Source organism: Neoarius graeffei, chromosome 2 (assembly GCF_027579695.1).
Source record: "Neoarius graeffei isolate fNeoGra1 chromosome 2, fNeoGra1.pri, whole genome shotgun sequence".
Classification (NCBI taxonomy): domain Eukaryota; kingdom Metazoa; phylum Chordata; class Actinopteri; order Siluriformes; family Ariidae; genus Neoarius; species Neoarius graeffei.
The window spans coordinates 106,845,696-106,866,469 of NC_083570.1; the positions used below are offsets into that span (position 1 = coordinate 106,845,696).

The 20,774-nt window shown below is 40.1% G+C and overlaps 1 protein-coding gene across 2 annotated transcripts; it reads right to left on the reverse strand.

Annotated features, from left to right (window-relative positions):
- Positions 1-1,873: 1,873 nt before the first annotated feature.
- Positions 1,874-20,538, reverse strand: ppp2caa (protein phosphatase 2 catalytic subunit alpha a). Of its 2 annotated transcripts, XM_060915336.1 has the most exons (7): positions 20,118-20,536; positions 13,777-13,986; positions 13,476-13,649; positions 10,836-10,925; positions 10,187-10,348; positions 5,319-5,437; positions 1,874-2,646 (listed from the first exon to the last, which is right to left on the reverse strand). In XM_060915336.1, exons 1-7 carry the CDS (start codon positions 20,217-20,219, stop codon positions 2,574-2,576), a joined length of 930 nt encoding a protein of 309 aa, XP_060771319.1. In that variant the 5' UTR covers positions 20,220-20,536; the 3' UTR covers positions 1,874-2,573. The 2 variants fall into 2 exon arrangements, with proteins under 2 accessions (XP_060771319.1, XP_060771320.1); XM_060915337.1 differs by lacking the exon at positions 13,476-13,649 and having other exon boundaries at positions 20,118-20,538.
- Between the last annotated feature and the right edge of the window lie 236 nt (positions 20,539-20,774).

Below are 20,774 nucleotides of genomic sequence, written 5' to 3' on the forward strand. Positions count from 1 at the left end.
TATACACTCAAAGTGCACTGAGAATTCGTTTTCAAGTTAATAATTTGTTGAAATTCTCCCCTTTTTTATTGAGTTTAAATATTTTGTGTTTGTCAAGAGGGCGGCACGGTGGTGTAGTGGTTAGCGCTGTCGCCTCACAGCAAGAAGGTCCGGGTTCGAGCCCAGTGGCCGGCGAGGGCCTTTCTGTGTGGAGTTTGCATGTTCTCCCCGTGTCTGCGTGGGTTTCCTCCGGGTGCTCCGGTTTCCCCCACAGTCCAAAGACATGCAGGTTAGGTTAACTGGTGACTCTAAATTGACCGTAGGTGTGAATGGTTGTCTGTGTCTACTGTATGTGTCAGCCCTGTGATGACCTGGCGACTTGTCCGGAGTGTACCCCGCCTTTCGCCCGTAGTCAGCTGGGATATCCTACACCTACGGTCAATTTAGAGTCACCAGTTAACCTAACCTGCATGTCTTTGGACTGTGGGGGAAACCGGAGCACCCGGAGGAAACCCACGCGGACACGGGGAGAACATGCAAACTCCGCACAGAAAGGCCCTCGCCGGCCACAGGGCTCAAACCCAGGACCTTCTTGCTGTGAGGCGACAGCGCTAACCACTACACCACCGTGCCGCCCCACTGGGAACGTGAAAACAGAAAATCAGCTACAAACAGGAACCGAAGGCTGTCATGAGCACAGAATCACCCAAACTGGACAGTTGAATCCTATAGAAAAGGGGGAAAAATCACCTGGTCTTTTTGGTCCAGTCTTGGTGACCCAGTGTCTATCAGAGCCTCAGATTCTTGTTCTTGGCTGACGAGTGGAACCCAATGTGATGGTCTTCTGTTCTAACTTGTCCACCCCAAGGTTTGATGTGCTGTCCAATTTGAGATGCTTTTCTATTCACCATGGTTGTAAAGAGTAATTATTTGAGTTACTCTAGACTTCTTGTCAGCTCAAACCAGTCTGGTTGCCATCCTTTGAGCTCTCAAGAAAGTGTTTGTCTGCAGACCCTCCACATACACAGTGGGTTTCATTGTTTTTTGGTGTTTTGGTTTTTTTTGCACCATTCTGTGTAAACTCATGACTATCTTCTATATACAAGGTTAGTCAAAATTATGTTAACCCTAATGGATTATTTTTCTCCTGAATGTGTGGTGTGCCGTGACTGCTGCTGGCGTAATTGGGCCCTACTTTTTTGACACCCCAACAGTGACGTCAGACGTCTACTTACAGATGGTGCAGCAGTACGCCGTTGATGAACTTCCACTACAGATCCGATTGGTTTCTACCATTTAATTATTAACATAATTTTGACTAACCCTGTATTTTTTGCATCAATGGATTTCCTTTATGGGGCCAAAATATTTTCCACCATGTTTTTTTTCCCCCATAAGGTTGGTTTGTGGTCATCACAACATGGCTAACAAACTGAGAATTTCAGCCAGATATTAACTGAAAAGATGAAACAATATCATGTGAATATAAGGTTTGAACTTTTAGATATTTAGTAAACTGTGGGTGGTAGAAAAGGGCAACTGGACTTGCTTGAAGATTCTTGAAAACAGAATCTTCAAGCAAGTCCAGTTGCCCTTTTCTACCACCCACAGTTTACTATGACCTGGATGATTGAGAATCTTCACAGACATAGATATTTAGTGATATTAAAATGGTAGTTCTGGTGCACAATTAAAAAAAACCACAGATCCCAAACATATTTAAGATATGGAAGATGAGCCACATTTGGTATGAGGGGAAAACTGCGTGTATCGAAATTTTTGCGAAACTTATTTAATAAGGAACGGTTTGTAGAAATCATCATAATGCTAGCGTTATCCTTTTATAGAACGCAAACTTTTAAACAGACACGCACAAGCAAGACACACACAAAGATTTCTTGAAGACATCAAGCAGAAAAACAGCTTTATCTCAGATCTGAGGTGTTAAAAACATTGTGTACATTTTTATAGTGACAAGCAATACAGCTCGCAGTTTCCGTTAACGAAAAAAAAGTGCTCAATTTTACAAAGGTGGAGTTGAGAACAATGCAGTTATAAAACAAAAAATAATCTACAGTTCAATAACACTGAATGATTGTACCACGAAAAAAAGTGCATTTTCAATTTCCTGGAATTAAACAAAAATATTAACGTTCATCTGAAAGTCTAAGATGAATCGGATGAAAGATTGTGTTGAATTGGCATGAGACTACGCATGGCAATGTTTTAATTTTTTTTTTTGGCTTTGTTTGTTTGTTAAATTCACCACAATGTCCAGCCAAAAGCTCCTAAATCATGATCTAAAGAATAAAACACATTTCGAAACAATACTGATAGGATATTTAACCTGCATGATGTTTGTTCATATCAAGGAACCCAAAGACTTATTGAATCAGTGGAGATGTAAAATGCCTAAAAGTTGTGTGTGTTTCTCTTTTTATCCCTCCCCCGACATTATGCTGATGGCACACATTTTGGTCCATGGATAAATTCAGTTGTTCAGAGATACAGTAATATCTGGAGAAATGAAAGGAGTTGATTTGTGATGGCAGTTCAGGATAATGCTGAGGAACACTTCATCAGGCACAGAGACGTTACAGGAAGTAGTCAGGGGTCCGGCGGGTGACATGCGGTTCTCCTCTTCTTGGCGCTGGGTCGAACTGCAAACTAAGGAAAAGCATATGGTGTGTGTAGAAGACGGAGCCGTTTTTAAGAAAAGTTTGAAGTTAACTTACAGTATTTACGTTCATCTCAGAAACAAATTTCACTCCAAGTCCTTCATCAAAATGTCAGACTTTGGAGTCTATAGCTACGTTTATGCTCACATTATGTTTAAATGATAATATAATTTAGTATAAATACGCAGGTGATTACAGAAAATCATGCACTCTGATTGGTCGAGAGATTCAGACTATTTCTCGATAACCACCTCGAGCGACTCGGTAAAATTACGGCCGATCGCGTCGTCACCGTAAGTGAAAAAGGATTACAAATGAAAGAAAACGCTGTTCTTAAAAGCGCTAAAGATGCTATGAAGCTTGATCTAAAACTATTCAAAGGGAATGTGGAACTGTGATTTATTTTATCGATTTCAGAACAAAGGATTTTATGTGACTCAGTGTAAATAAGTGACAAGTCTGCTGCACCGTTATTACATTTACATACCGGTTTTGAAGTTTGAAATTTTTTTTAAAATAATCACCTGTGTATTTATACTAAAACAATTCTCAGGCTCAATATCTGAATATCGGTGATTATTTTATCCACATTCACTGGATATGAGCAATCGTGCGCTCTGATTGGTTACTCTACGACTAGGCGATCAGTTCATATACCATGAGTAGAGAAAAACAAAATGGTGGCGTGTGTTGCTGAGCCAACCGAGGGGGAAATAAAGACTCTACTCGAAAACAAAACCCCAAAAAATACAAAACCAAAATATGGAATAAAAGTATTTGATGGTAAGAACATCTCATCTCATTATCTCTAGCCGCTTTATCCTGTTCTACAGGGTCGCAGGCAAGCTGGAGCCTATCCCAGCCGACTACGGGCGAAAGGCGGGGTACACCCTGGACAAGTCGCCAGGTCATCACAGGGCTGACACATAGACACAGACAACCATTCACACTCACATTCACACCTACGGTCAATTTAGAGTCACCAGTTAACCTAACCTGCATGTCTTTGGACTGTGGGGGAAACCGGAGCACCCGGAGGAAACCCACGCGGACACGGGGAGAACATGCAAACTCCGCACAGAAAGGCCCTCGCCGGCCACGGGGCTCGAACCCAGGACCTTCTTGCTGTGAGGCGACAGTGCTAACCACTACACCACCGTGCCGCCTGGTAAGAACATCTCTCTTTTTATTTTTCAATAATTATTATTATTATCACATTTTTCACAAATTGCTCCTGTCATTTTGCTGGTTTGTTTACATTCTTCATCTTTAAGCATTAAAAATTTGTTTAATTTTTTTTCAGACTACTTCAAAAGCTTAAAGAAGTTTGAAAATTACAGAACTGAAATGTCCAAGGAAGAATTAAATAAACGTCTAAAGCTATTCTATACCTCGGCAAGACAGCAAGACGACACTTTCTACAAAAAAAAACAAAACAACAACAACACTAAAGTCAATTTGTGCAGCCACTGATAGGTTTTTAAGAAATCCGCCTGAGCGGCAATGATTTTGTCGGACGATTTGTGTAAAGTTTTTATTTATTGAATTTGCAAAAAATAAAAATGCTCCATTTCTGAAAATCCAGTGAATGTGGATAGAATAAAACAGTTATTCCACTCAATCTGGTCATACATGGATTATAGACAACTCGGTGTTACGCGCCTCATCGGCTATCAGCTCATGTACGACTCGATTTTGTGGAATAACTTAAATAATAACCTCAACTTCATTTCAGTTATTATATATGTGTTATTTACCAGCTGGGAGGTCTGTATCGTGACCGAGGTCTTGAAAGTACTGAGCGAGGCCCTCTGGGCCGAGGTCAGTATTCAAGGCCGAGGTCACGATATTTCACTATACAGACCGACCCTAAGCTGGTAAATAATACATTTATTTTTTTTCTTTACCAAATTCTAACAGAAAACGAGAGCGCCGGAAAGGGAAAACCGAGCCGAGCCCCCATTTTGAATCCTCATTCACGGCTGTAATGCAAATGGCTTCCTCCTCGGTATACAAGTGCACTTCCATGGCAGGAAAAAAAACTACATTTTGCCGCCTATGTAGTCCCATATTTATACAAAATTGAGTCATTCAGGATTCAGCCATGTTTTTGCTCGGCGTTAGCAACAGTTACAGGTTTTTAGCTTTCTCCTGAAACGTTTTCTTTTATTCCTTCTTCCTCAGGGGAGTAAAACTCGCTTTCGCTGTGAACACTGTCGTTATCGCTATCCATGCTGTAAAATTAATGCTATTATGCTGAGAAATGCTGGCAAAAATTTATAAAATTTTTTATAAAAATCTTATAAATAAATCTTATAAAAAAGATAAATGCTGACAAAATTGCTACTGTTGTTGTTGTTGTTGTTGTGAACGAGCGAGTCACCAGAGGTCCATAACCGGAGTCTGTAACTGGGGTTCGTACCGTAGGATACAGACCTGCTCGCCAGCCAATCAGAGCGCAGGATTTGATGGAAACCAGACCGCGAAAAAATAATCAGCGATATTCACTTCACGCTCTGCAAATAATTGTTAAATAATAATAATAAATCTAAAAATGATTCCATTTGTATTAACAGTATTATAAACAAAAAAATAAAAATTGTACCATTTTCTTTTCTCACCCATTGATCACGTTACAACTTAACATTCCTTTGAACTTACAATGAATACTTGAGTGTGTCATCGAGCTCCATGATGGCCGCCTGATTGCCGCAGCGGTAACAGTAATTCGGAGCGCTGAAGATGGTGACGACGTTCCGCTCGTGACACCAGTTGTAGCCCTGTAAAAGGAGTTTCCAAACGTCACACTGCACTCTGTCACATTGACAAATATCAACATCAGGTCGTAATTCGTGACCTCGAAACTCCTAAAGTCATGGTCATGGGAAAATAAAATGTTTTATCCGTTCAGCTCATTTTAATTCATTCACATTTCTTTCAGTCATGCTGTTTCAAGTTGACACAGTTGGGGCGCTGTTGAGCAGTGGTAGATTAAGACGTGTTCTCAATAGCTACAGTAATTTGACTTATTTCTAAACTAAATGCCTGTCTATCCACACTAAAGCATTCTGGGATAACATACTAAGACTCAACCACAGGGAAAACCAAAGATTTAAGGAGAAAACATCAATGGTAAAGACAAATTTGACGAACGGCCTGTTCCTTTAAAAGGGGAACTGAAGTCATTTTTAAACTTGCTTTATTTCTTAATGAACGTGTTATTCAATTACATTTTCGGTTTTAGTAACCTTATATCGTGACTCGTATTGGCAACTAATCGCAATTAAATATTATACTTATCGGCCTATTCGGTTTTTAGCCGTGTTGAATTTAGTTCGTTTGGTCGACGGCAGGCGTCGCTTATCCGCGCGATCTTCACGAGACTTGTGCAAGACTTCGAAACGTCAAGTGTCAGCCAGGTGTCAGTGCCGCCATTTTGAAAACTGTTTTCCAAACGAAATATCGCACAAAAACGAGTTTAAATGACGATTACTGCCTACTTTTTTCAAACCTTCCTGATTGCTATCAAAACAAACAAAACTTCTGGCTTGATTACGTCAGCATTCGAAAGAGGGCGCGCGTGTCTTTGGACAACCCGTGTCCGAAATCGCGCCCTACTCACTATATAGCGAGGACGCCATTTTGTAGTGCTGACTGAAACCTTAGTGAGGATTATTTACACCCTATATAGTGCACTCAAAGTATCCCATGAGAAGTAGTGTACAACGATGGTCACTAACCAAAGCAATATATCCCATCATGCACTGCGGTCGCACTGAAAGAAATCAAATTAAGTCTGAAATGTGATTTAATAAAAGGCAGCGGCGAAGAAGAAAGAAAGGATTCAGCCTTGATTTAAAAGAACTGAAAGCTGCCGGTACTTTGTATTGATTAATGTGGGAAATGCGCTCAGTATAATATGGATTTATCGCAAAAACACACGCATGTATTTATTATTTTGAAACCCACCAGCCGACTGATCTGGCACGTTTTAATTGTGCAACAGTAATGATGTAAATACCAGCGCGACGGACTAGTGTCCGAAAGCGTTTTTTCATTTTACCAATGAGCTCACTATAAAGTCCTCTATACAGTAATTCCCTCTATAGGGAGTAATGAACGAATGAGCGATTTCGGACACGGTTTGATTTCTGCTGTACGTTTTATTTCCGTCCTACAATGTCTCGCACAGGTTTCAACGAATCTCGTTTACGGCCGTTGCTTTGACATATGGACTGATATATTACATAGCATATTTCAAACACTCATAACTTGTTATAGCAGCGACAAAACAGCTGTCAAAAATACATTCCAATATTTAATAAAATGAGAAATAGAATTTTGATAATAAAAAAAAAAAAATTTGCCTTCAGTTCTCCTTTAAATGATAATGAGCCGCTCCTCACTCCACCCCCTCTTTCACTAGCCAATCAGGTAGCACTTTCCTCATGAACATTCATTCATTCGTTCACAAAGGCCATGAGTGGAGACACTCAGATGAGGAGGTGGTAATATTCGAATGATCTCCCCTTGTGACATCGAAAGGGGAGCCGAATCTGAACAGCTTGTCGAAGCTCATGTTTCTGAAATCGGCAGAACAAAAGAAACTGACTGGGTGTCTTTGTCTTATTTCGCGGTTTGTGGGTTGGTATCCTCCATATACCCAAATGTATATGCACAAGCACTGACACAGTGAGTTTTTCATAACATGTCCCCTTTAAATCCAGCAGTGTTATAGGACAGCGCTCCCTCCTGGCAATGATTTAGTAGCATTTTCTACTAAATTTTACGCACTGTTATTATTTTACTCTGTAACTAGAAAAGCACTCGGAGAGCGCAGACCTCCGCCAAGAATCCTTTAAAAAAATCCGGGATACTGAATGTGATCCGGCTCAGCGCCAAAATTTAATGGATTGTTACTTGTCACACCTCTGGAAAAAATTTCCGAGCAATCCGTTCATAACTTTTTCCATAATGTTGCTAACAGACAAACCAACAAACAAACCAATGCTACCGAAAACAACCTCCTTGGTGGAGGTAATTATGAAGAAATTCACTGTACAAGAGATCTTCTTGTGTATACACAATATGGCCAAAAGTTTGTGGACACCGGACCATCACATATGTCCTTGTTGAACATCCCATTCCACTAGATTTTAAGGCGTGGCTATGGGGATGTGTGCTTATTCAGCTACAAGCTAAAGCATTCGTGATGATATCAGGCACTGATGTTGGATAAGGAGGCGTCATCAGTTCCAGTTCATCCCAAAGGTCTTCAGTGGAGTTGACTTCAGTCAGGGTTCTGCGAGTTCTTCCACTCCAACCTTTGCCAACACTGTCATGATGGAACAAGGTTGGGCCTCTGAGTTCCACTGAAAGGAAACTGTCAAGCTTCAGCACACAAAGATCCTATAATATAACTGGGAAGAACCACATAGAGATGTGATGGTCATGTGTCCAAATACTTTTGGCCATAGAGTGTCGGACATTAAATTTGAAATGTCTACTCTTTCACCATGTGGTAAGGAGAACAAGTTTCCTTTATGCAGGTTCGCAGGTGATTAATTGACATGACCTAATTTTTTTTATGGAAGTTGTGTAGTGTAATAATACACAACTGACCATAAATCAGGAAAAACTCAATAAATATAGAAATAATAATTAAAAAAAAAAAAACTGTGATCAATAAATGATACTGCATTGATTTCTCCCCAGTTGGCAAACAAGCCTCATGGAACATCATCGAGATGTAATTTGTACAGTGGTGCTTGAAAGTTTGTGAACCCTTTAGAATTTTCTATATTTCTGCATAAATATGAACTAAAACATCATCAGATTTTCACACAAGTCCTAAAAGTAGATAAAGAGAACCCAGTTAAACAAATGAGACAAAAATATTGTACTTGGTCATTTATTTATTTATTGAGGAAAATGATCCAATATTACATATCTGTGAGTGGCAAAAGTATGTGAACCTTTGCTTTCAGTATCTGGTGTGACCCCCTTGTGCAGCAATAACTGCAACTAAACGTTTGCGGTAACTGTTGTTCAGTCCTGCACACCGGCTTGGAGGAATTTTAGCCCGTTCCTCCGTACAGAACAGCTTCAACTTTGGGATGTTGGTGGGTTTCCTCACATGAATTGCTCGCTTCAGGTCCTTCCACAGCATTTCGATTGGATTAAGGTCAGGACTTTGACTTGGCCTTTCCAAAACATTAACTTTATTCTTCTTTAACCATTCTTTGGTAGAACGACTTGTGTGCTTAGAGTCGTTGTCTTGCTGCATGACCCACCTTCTCTTGAGATTCAGTTCATGGACAGATGTTCTGACATTTTCCTTTAGAATTCGCTGGTATAATTCAGAATTCATTGTTCCATCAATGATGGCAAGCCGTCCTGGCCCAGATGCAGCAAAACAGGCCCAAACCATGATACTACCACCACCATGTTTCACAGATGGGATAAGGTTCTTATGCTGGAATGCAGTGTTTTCCTTTCTCCAAACACAACGCTTCTCATTTAAACCAAAAAGTTCTATTTTGGTTTCATCCATCCACAAAATATTTTCCCAACAGCCTTCTGGTTTGTCCATGTGATCTTTAGCAAACTGCAGATGAGCAGCAATGTTCTTTTTGGAGAGCAGTGGCTTTCTCCTTGCAACCCTGCCATGCATACCATTGTTGTTCCGTGTTCTCCTGATGGTGGACTTATGAACATTAACATTAGCCAATGTGAGAGAGGCCTTCAGTTGCTTAGAAGTTACCCTGGGGTCCTTTGTGACTTCGCCGACTATTACAAACCTTGCTCTTGGAGTGATCTTTGTTGGTCGACCACTCCTGGGGGGTAACAATGGTCTTGAATTTCCTCCATTTGTACACAATCTGTCTGACTGTGGATCGATGAAGTCCAAACTCTTTAGAGATGGTTTTGTAACCTTTTCCAACCTGATGAGCATCAACAACGCTTTTTCTGAGGTCCTCAGAAATCTCCTTTGTTCGTGCCATGATACACTTCCACAAACATGTATTGTGAAGATGAGACTTTGATAGATTCCTGTTCTTTAAATAAAACAGGGTGCCTACTTACACCTGATTGTCATCCCATTGAGTGAAAACACCTGACACTAATTTCACCTTCAAATTAACTGCTAATCCTAGAGGTTCACATACTTTTGACACTCACAGGTATGTAATATTGGATCATTTTCCTCAATAAATAAATGACCAAGTATAATATTTTTGTCTCATTTGTTTAACTGGGTTCTCTTTATCTACTTTTAGGACTTGTGTGAAAATCTGATGTTGTTTTAGGTCATATTTATGCAGAAATATAGAAAATTCTAAAGGGTTCACAAACTTTCAAGCACCACTGTACAGCCAAGTGTGTGTGTGTGTGTGTGTGTTTTATCTGGGTCACTACTACACACTCCTTCCTGCTGAAAGTTTAGCTCATTGTACCTCCAAGTCTTGCAGACTGGCCTTGTTATACAATCATGACCACACTTTGCTCAAGTTTCTTCTCAGCATTACCTCCATGACTAACTGGTGAGCTCTGGACACGAGAGTCAGGGAGTTGGCGTGATTGAAGGTTTCTGAGATGTCCTGGCCGAACGTGTAGCCGGCTCCTCTGGGGGAAATCCCCCAGCCACCGCGGTCATCGGGGTCCGACCACAACAGGTCGCACATGGGGCCCTGTCGATCGCACAGCAACAGACTGGTGTTAAATTATAACCAGGAATTTTAGCTAGTAAGGTTAAAACAATCCCAAACATCACGGTCTGTTCTATCAATGCAATCAGTTCTTTAGAAAAATCCAGAAATTGCACTCAAGACTTGTGAATTGTCGTGTCTAGTAGCTAGATGTTATAAAGCGTCTAATAAGCTGCATTAAACTTTGTTTGAACAACTGTTCCACCTACTTCTAGACTTTAACTGTTAAGTTTTTAGAAACCTCTTAAGTTAGCATGATTCTGATATGACAAACACGCTATCTTCAATAAAAGTGTATGTTGGCTTTCCAAAACGAAATGCAAGACTTTTACATTCATATGAGAACAGTTGTACAAGATATTATGCTTAAAATGTGTGTAATCTTGGAAAAAGAAAAAAAAAAGCTTTCCAAAAAAAAAAAAATTTTGCTAAAGGTGGCTTTTATAGAGCGCTTGGCTTAGAATCAGACCTCATGTGGGACTTCCTGGATGCGATCCAGAGCTCGAATGTGATCCAGCGTATCGATGGATGGAGACAGTCCTCCATGGAGACAGAAAATCTAGAAAAAGAGTTAGAGCTGTGATTACCGAGTCCTAAAATGTTCTGAAAGGTTTTTGTTTTTTTAATTATAAATACAGAGACATTGATGAGTTTGTCTTAAACTCAAGGTCAGAATCATGTAGAATAACAAAAGAACTCATCACTTAACTTGAATAAACATATACACCGATCAGCCATGACATGGTGAAGTGAATAACATTGATTATCTCATTACAGTGGCACCTGTCGAGGGGTGGGACATATTAGGCAGCAAGAGAAGAGAACAGTCAGTTCTTGAAGAAGTTGATGTGTTGGAAGCCGGAAAAATGGGCAAGTGTAAGGATCTGAGCGACTTTGACAAATTGTGATGGCTAGATGACTGGGTCTGAGCATCTCCAACATGGCACGTCTTGTTGGGTGTTCCTGGTATGCAGTGGTTAGCGCCTACCAAAAGTGGTCCAAGGATCCAAAGGAGAACCGGTGAACCGGCAACAGGGTCATGGGTGTCGAAGGCTCATTGAGTCTATCCCATATGGTCCACTCCCACAGAAGAGCTACTGTAGAACAATGTGGACACCTTTCTGTTTTAGGACCATATGTTCTAGCCTTCATGCCCCATGCGAATCAATGAGCCTTCGACACCCATGACCTTGTCGCCGGTTCACCGGTTGTCCTTTGGATCCTTGGACCACTTTTGGTCGGTACTAACCACTGCATACCAGGAACACCCCACGAGATGTGCCATTTTGGAGATGCTCAGACCCAGTCATCTAGCCATCACAATTTTGCCCTTGTCAAAGTCACTCAGATCCTTGCGCTTGCCCATTTTTCCTGCTTCCAACACATCAACTTCTTCAAGAACTGACTGTTCTCTTTTCTTGCTGCTTAATATACCCCACCCCTCGACAGATGCCACTGTAACCTTCATGTTTACTTTTTGGTAGCTATTTATCTTCTCTATGGTCAAAAAATAAGCTACTTCCGAAGAACAGTGGGGACTTTCTCACAGTTGCACGTTCCAAGACGATACACACAGGGATGTGTTCCAAACCACATAATACACATTAAGCAGTCAGCTTAAACAGGAATGACACCAGTAAACTATTCAGTACGCAGTTTAGGACATGACCAAAGTCTGAGTATATAATTATCTCTCTCTAAAGAAAAAAAAAACCAATAACAATCTTTATTGTTCACATAAATATGACTGGAGGAAAACCTTTCAGATTCTTCATCTGAGAGCACGCCGTCTGCGCACCTCTGGTGCCGATAGACGTACATGTTGACCTAGCTCAAATAAAATGTCAAGAACAAACCTATCACCTCGGGTCGCTTCTGATGTTTTTTTTTTTTTACGCGATGCGTTTTCTGCGCATATTTTATTATCTAATCTGCATATATTGTTCTCCAGCCTCAAAAATGCTAGGTACAAGCCGGGTTATAACGTTCGCATGCTAGCTAAACACAAAGCAACACAGCCTTTAGCTGAAATAACGTCACAACGAGAAGAAATCGACTGACTATCCTTCATTACCTTTCGGTCAAGGTAGACACTTATCATGTAATGTTTGATTCTTTTGCTGTCTCGCACATTTATTGACACTCGCTCTCTTTGTTGGTGTCGGCTCCTGCCAGGCACCTTCTACAAGTTTCGACTTTTTTCCAACCTCACACACCTGATGCAGAAGTACCTCCATCAGTAGTACTATTCAGGAACATGATAACAGCAACCCTGTGTCCTTACTCACTAAGATTTCTCTTGTGGAGATTTAGGCCGAATCCCATTTCACCCCTTGGACCAACCCCTTGGCCCTTCCCCTCCATTTTGCGCGTTCACGTGAAGGGGTAGGGGTATCCCAATCCCAGTTAACGCGGAGGGGTAGGGCTTCTGTACCCCTCCAAACAGAGATTTTCCTGGAGCTGACTCCGAACGAAGGGGTTTGAGTGATTTCCCACAATGCCATGCGGATTTCAGCGAGATTTCATGCGGATTTCAGAAAGATGGCGGTTCCCGCGGCGAAAGATTGTCATAAATGTATTTTCTCCATTATTTACGTGTTTTAAGTTGTTATCCAGAGGAAACACGCCGCTTGATTCGCTTTCGAGCTGAGAATGAGCAGCGATTTCTGAAATCCAAGCTGCTGCTTAAAAGCTTTGGGAGTGAGTATTGTTTTTGGTTGCTTGACTGCGTACGTTTTGTTCTGTTATTCTCGCTTTTATTGTTTACATGAGTGTTCTGACACCTCATTCTGTCGGATGTGGTGCACGAAGCGCCAAAGATATCCCATTCAGTGGTGTTAGTTAACAAATCACACCCTGCCAGCAGAGATTTCTGGCTCTGACTGTAGCGGCTGGTCGCAGCCAATGACGCATTTGGTCGCGTTTTGCTAACGTAAACGCTGACAGAGGTACGCGATGACGTATGCGATCGTTGAAGGGCTATCCCAATACGTAAGGGTTGAATTTCAAGCCCTATCCCTTGTAGCTCAGTTTCAAGGGGAAGGGCCAAGGGGAAGGGGGAGGGGTAGGGGTAGAAATTAGAATTGGGATTGGGCCTTAATCATGTTACCTGTGTGTCCACCAGGGCAGTAAGAGGAAGGTAGTCGAAAAGGTCTGTGAAATATTTCCAAACGTTGGCATTGCCGTATTTTCTCAGACACTCGTCGTAGAAGCCGTAGACCTGTGTGATCTGTCTGCTTTCGTGGTTCCCTCGGAGAATGGTGATTCGCTCTCTATATCGAACCTGAGGGATTACAAAACTTACTCGAGCTCCATAATCAGTGACACGTAACTAATGATAAAACACAGTGCACTCAAGATGCTTCTCTATTATAATCTGGAAATATTTGATCAAGGCAACCGATTTTTACCTTTAAACACACTAGAAGTGTGACGGTCTCTACAGAGTAGTAGCCTCGGTCCACGTAGTCGCCCATGAAGAGATAGTTGGTGTCCGGTGATTTCCCGCCAATTTTAAAGAGCTCCATGAGGTCGTGGAATTGCCCGTGGACATCTCCACACACTGTGACCGGACAACGCACCTCCTGAACATTGGACTCCTTTGATAAAATCTCTTTCGCCTGGTAACCAGACAAAAAGACGTGTCACTATAACAAGGACACTGGGCATGTGAGCGTTTTAATTTACTTATTGAATTGGGGAAGCCAAGGCCTAAAACAGCTTTGGGACCAAAAGGTTGCTGGTTCGATTCCCTGGACTAGCAGGATTGGCTTAAGTGCCCTTGAGCAAGGCACCTAACCCCCAACCGCTCCGGCAAGAACGGAGGCGTACCTTGTGTAGCCAAAAAAAAACCGATGATGCGATTATCAGTTTGGGCATTGAACCCGACCTGATTGATTGAATTGAGGAGTAAATTTGGAAGTGAGAGATTAAATAGCGTTGGCTTTAAATTGGAATAAAACCCTGACTACTTTGAGTATTGGAAAAATTCCAGAAATGTGGCTCGTTAACAAACATTGCAGTAAATACAACCACTTTGCTTAAAAACATTTAAAACCTAGCCAGCCAAGCACGAGTTCCTCACAGTGATGAGGCTTGTTTTGAACATCGTAAGTAACTTTTACCTCAGGTGATGAGACCGAAAATATTTAATCGCGATTAATGTCGCGACTGTCATAGTTAACTCGCGATTAATCGCAATTTAATCACACATTTTTGTCACATGAAAAACCATTGTAATTCTCTTACCAGCATAAAAAAGTGAATGGGCTTGCTCACCGTTCGAACTACGGGGGTACTCGGGGGGTCCGAGATCCCCTGAAACAGACATGAGATCCCTTGAAAACATGATTTGGGAAATGTTGGGGGGGTCTCTAAAATATTAAAATGATGTTTATTGACATAGCAATCATGTGTAACGGGAAGCATTTGCATATCCGAAGTGAGCACGCGATGGAGATCCGCGCTCTGAGACAAGCGCAAGCACCCCCCCCCAGGGAAAAAAAAGGACCCCCCGAAAATATCGGCATAGTTCGAACACTGGTTGTACCAATGTTTTTTGTTTTTTTTTATTGCAGAGCATAACACGTCTTGTCACAGCCACTGCAAAGTCGGGCTGGAGCCGGCGATGGGAAAACGAAACCTAAGCCGAGCACCGTGGCTCTTCGTCCCGAGGACTCTGGCTGTGCGGGGCGTGACATTATAGTCTAGCTGCTATCGTTTTTCTAAGCAAAGTCTCTGTTCGAAGTTCCTGGCAGTTTCAAAAGCTTATGAAAAACCTACATCATGTCACAGAGCGTTAATCTCGCGATAAAAAAATTATCGCTGTTAAAATTGAGTCAAGTTAACGCGATAATAACGCGACATTTTTGACAGCACTAATATATATAAAAACGTAAAGGTAGGTGTGGAGTCTTTCAGTGGAACAAGAAGTAAACATTTCAATGCTTTAAAACGTTTCTCCTTTTTCATTTTTGGAGGTAAAAAGATTTTAAAACCCAAGAACTTTACTTCTGATTTGTATGGAAACATAGAGGATTGCTGCCGCACCAGAAAAAAGAAAAAAAATCAGTATCACGTAATAACATGAAAAGTTTATCGTTATATCAATATATTTTCACGTTATTACGTGATGTGACAATTTGGTTTCACGTTATAACGTGATAACTAAACTCGAATTTGACTCTATGGTCTGAATGAGGTGTGCGGAGAATAAACTGGGTAATACAGCTCATTTACACGATTTAATAAAGTTCTGTTTCATGCCTGGGTTGAGACATGACAAGATTCTGCTGTTATTGAACACGGTAGATGACACTGTAATAAGTCTACGCACTCTAAGAAGGATTTTAAAATGCATAGGGCTGTCCAGGTGTGACACAGTGGTGCAGTGGTTAGCACTGTCACCTCACAGCAAGAAGGCTCTGGGTTCGAGCCCAGCAGCCGACAGGGGCCTTCCTATGTGGAGTCTGCATGTTCTCCCCGTGTCTGTGTGGGTTTCCTCCAGGTGCTCCGGTTTCCCCCACAGTCCAAAGACATGCAGTTAGGTTAACGTGGGACGGCAGCGGCTTTGCTTCCTGTGATGAACTAAATTTCGTTGTACATTTGTGCAGTGACAATTAAGGTCTTCTATTCTATGAATAAAGTTGTTATTCTCCACACACCTCATTCAAACATGAGTTTAAAGTTATCGTGTTATAACGTGAAAAGTTTCAAATTTTAACCATATAAATGATCACGTTATAACAATACCAAATTATCATGTTACGTGAAACGTTTCGCGTTATAACGCGAAAATATATTGTTATAATAATAATAACCTTTTCATGTTACTACATGATACTGTTTTTTTTTTTTTTTCTGGTGTGCCAGCAATACGCTTTCATATGCTCGAGATCCATAAGTGGAGCATTTACATTCAGGAAAATGTGTCATTTTCAGAAATATAGAACGGAAATATCCTGCTTGATGACACCCTGACATTCAAAGCCCACATTGAAAATCTTGTTAAGAAACTTAAACTGAAGCTGGGTTTTTTTATTTAGAAAAAAATTTTGTTTTTCTTTTGATGTTAAGAAGCGCCTTGTCGCTGCAACCTGTTTATCTATTTTAGACTATGGAGACTTGTTGTACATGAACGCTTCAGCTCAATGCCTGAGTAAGACTGACTCTGTGTATCACGCTGCCCTGAGGTTCATCACTAATTGTAGGGCCTTGACCCGTCACTGCGAACTATATTCCCGAGTCGGATGGCCGTCACTGTCTACCAGGAGGCTGACTCACTGATATACCTTTATATACAAGGCAATACTTGGACTACTGCCACCCTACATCAGTAACCTAATCACACTGAGGAACCATGACTCTTCTGGCCTGCGCTCCAATGATCATTTGCTGCTCTCTGTCCCATCCGTCCGCACAGAGCGGGGAAAAAGAGCTTTTGTTTTCTCTGCCCCCACCACCTGGAGCAAGCTGCAAAAGGACCTAAAAATAAAAACTTATTCCATTGAGCGATTTTAACTCCAGACTGAGAGCACTTGAGACGGCGTCCCTGATTTGTAACTGTTTTAAATGATTTTTTTTCTTTTAATCAGACTCCTGTAAATTGTAATTCTGTAACCTGTGCTGCCTCTTGGCCAGGACGCCCTTGTAAAAGAGATTATTAATCTCAGTGGGTCTTCTCTCCTGGTAAAATAAAGGTTAAATTAAAATGTCAACGTGAAGGGTTTTCCCAGGCACATCTCTGGAGACCGAGAAGGTTAATACCAAATTAATTTTCTGCTCTGAAATATTTTTTAAGTAATTTTAAAATAGTGACCTTTCTTTCATGTCATCCTCACAGTTTCCCCCCCCAACACACACACATACATACATCTCATCGTTCATTAACGCACTGAACTCAGGGACCGCACATCTCACTTTACCTCGCTCATTTGCACTATTCCGCACTACCTCATCTTAACAGCTGCTAGTCTGTTTATACTGCTTATTTCATGTTTACCTGCTATACCTCAAGTGCCCTTGACTGTTTTGTTTATTTGAACCAGTGTGTGTGTGTGTGTGTGTGTGTGTATGAGTGTTTAGTCTATGTCTAGATCATATCTAGTGTTTATACTGTTTATATTGTCTGTTTGAGTGTTTAGTCTGTGTGTAGTTCTTATCTAGTGTTTACACTGTTTATATTGTCTGAGTGTTTAGTCTGTCTTGTTCTTATCTAGTGTTTATACTGTTTATTTATACTGTTTATATTGTCCGAGTGTTTAGTCTGTCTTGTTCTTATCTAGTGTTTATACTGTATTTATACTGTTTATATTGTTTGTCTGAGTGTTTAGTCTACGTCTAGTTCATATCTAGAGTGTTTACACTGTTTATATTGTCTGAGTGTTTAGTCCGTCTTATTCTTATCTAGTGTTTATACTGTATTTATACTGTTTATATTGTTTGTCTGAGTGTTTAGTCTACGTCTAGTTCATATCTAGAGTGTTTATACTGTTTATATTGTCTGAGTGTTTAGTCTGTCTTGTTCTTGTCTAGTATTTATACTGTTTATTTATATTGTTTATATTGTTTGAGTGTTTGTCTAGTTCCTATCTAGAGTGTTTATACTGTTTATATTGTCTGAGTGTTTAGTCTGTCTTGTTCTTGTCTAGTGTTTACACTGTATTTATACTGTTTATACTGTCTGAGTGTTTAGTCTGTCTTCATCTTGTCTAGTGTTTATACTGTTTATTTATACTGTTTATATTGTTTCAGTGTTTAGTCTATGTCTAGTTCCTATCTAGAGTGTTTATATTGTTTATATTGTCTGAGTGTTTAGTCTGTCTTGTTCTTGTCGTGTTTATACTGTTTATTTATACTGTTTATATTGTCTGAGTGTTTAGTCTGTCTTGTTCTTGTCTAGTGTTTATACTGTTTATTTATACTGTTTATATTGTTTGAGTGTTTATGTCTAGTTCCTATCTAGAGTGTTTATACTGTTTATATTGTCTGAGTGTTTAGTCTGTCTTGTTCTTGTCTAGTGTTTATACTGTTTATTTATACTGTTTATATTGTCTGAGTGTTTAGTCTGTCTTGTTCTTGTCTAGTGTTTATACTGTTTATTTATACTGTTTATATTGTCTGAGTGTTTAGTCTGTCTTGTTCTTGTCTAGTGTTTATACTGTTTATATTGTCTGAGTGTTTAGTCTGTCTTGTTCTTGTCTAGTGTTTATACTGTTTATTTATACTGTTTATATTGTCTGAGTGTTTAGTCTGTCTTGTTCTTGTCTAGTGTTTATACTGTTTATTTATACTGTTTATATTGTCTGAGTGTTTAGTCTGTCTTATTCTTATCTAGTGTTTATACTGTTTATACTGTCTGAGTGTTTAGTCTGTCTTGTTTTTGTCTAGTATTTATACTGTTTATTTATACTGTTTATATTGTTTGAGTGTTTATGTCTAGTTCCTATCTAGAGTGTTTATACTGTTTATATTGTCTGAGTGTTTAGTCTGTCTTGTTCTTATCTAGTGTGTATACTGTTTATTTATACTGTTTATATTGTCTGAGTGTTTAGTCTGTCTTGTTCTTGTCTAGTGTTTATACTGTTTATTTATACTGTTTATATTGTCTGAGTGTTTAGTCTGTCTTGTTCTTATCTAGTGTTTATACTGTATTTATACTGTTTATACTGTCTGAGTGTTTAGTCTGTCTTCATCTTGTCTAGTGTTTATACTGTTTATTTATACTGTTTATATTGTTTCAGTGTTTAGTCTGTCTAGTTCCTATCTAGAGTGTTTATACTGTTTATATTGTCAGTGTTTAGTCTGTCTTATTCTTATCTAGTGTGTATACTGTTTATTTATACTGTTTATATTGTCTGAGTGTTTAGTCTATGTCTAGTTCCTATCTAGAGTGTTTATACTGTTTATATTGTTTGAGTGTTTTGTCTGTGTGTAGTTCCTATGTAGAGTGTTTATACTGTTTATATTGTCAATGTTTAGTCTGTCTTGTTCTTATCTAGTGGTTATACTGTTTATACTGAGTGTTTAGTCTGTCTTCATCTTGTCTAGTGTTTATACGGTTTATTTATACTGTTTATATTGTTTGAGTGTTTAGTCTATGTCTAGTTCCTATCTAGAGTGTTTACACTGTTTATATTATTTGTTTTTTCAATTATTCTATTTTTTATTTATTGCATTGCCTGTTTGCACCGTGGGTCAGAGAGGACTGAAATTTCATCTGAGCTGTATGTTGAGCATGTAGAGCATATTTGACAATAAAGTTGACTTCTTCACAAAATGAAGGGGGGTGTAAACTTTTGCACACTGTTAAACAAAGAATGGGTTTTGTTTCTTAATAAGCAGCTTCTTAATTAACCAACGCTGTAATAAGTACAAATTCGACAGTATTTTGGCTCAAATTTTATTTATCAGAGTTAAATTTGCAAATCTTAAGCTCCAACAGCCGAACACACTTCCTCAGTGGCGGTGAACCGTCTGCCTGACAACGGCCGCCATTACAGAGGACACACCCCGCGAGCCCGGGTTGCTACCTGCAGTGCAAGCTGAATCAGCCAATCAGCGTCTTCCGAAGGTGGCACGACAGCCAATGAGACACCAAGGAGGCAAGACTGACAGCCAATAAAAATAGAACTCACCGCCGCCATCTTTGGACTCGGTAGCCATAGTGGCTCGCTGACTGTATTTAATCTCCAGTAAACAAAAGTGTGCGTTCAATAACAAGTGTTACCCAGGGTTTAAGAGGCATACTTACTTTCTCGCATAAAAATTTAACCTGGTTCTCAGACAGCTGCTTGCACTCATTCAGCTGCTCGATCCACTGATCCAGTTCTTTTGTAAACACCTTCTCATCCATACTCAGCAGCCAAAAGCAAATAAAAACCGAAAAATAAATCGTTTAAGGAGAATTTTCAGGGGAGAAAACAAAGCTGTATTTCTGTTTACCAACTGAGCTAAACAGGATCATCCGGGTCTTTCTCCGATTTAAAATCCGTTTAAAACATATACAGCGACGAATCAGCTCTGTTCTACAGATGTACAATTATCCTGACGTACCGAGAATTATTTACGATTTTGACATGAGCACGAAATAAAGAGAGAAAAGGCAGAACTCGACTCCGCTGACTCCGAGTCAGAAGCGCCTGCAGCCGCGCAGGAAGCAGAGAGGAAGCTGAGCAGCGTTCAACTCACACAGCGCGTTTCGTGATGTTGTGCAGTATTCGTTTCCTCCTGTCGTGCTGTGATTAGCAGCCTGTCAAGAATATTTTAGTGTCAATCAGTATTGGTTTTACCTCCATGTTTAACATGGGAGGGATATATAGTGTTAATTTTGTTTGAAAATAAAATCCCTAAAAATGTACATAGTATAAGTACCAGTGAAATGTAACAGCTTTTTCATTTATTCACACAA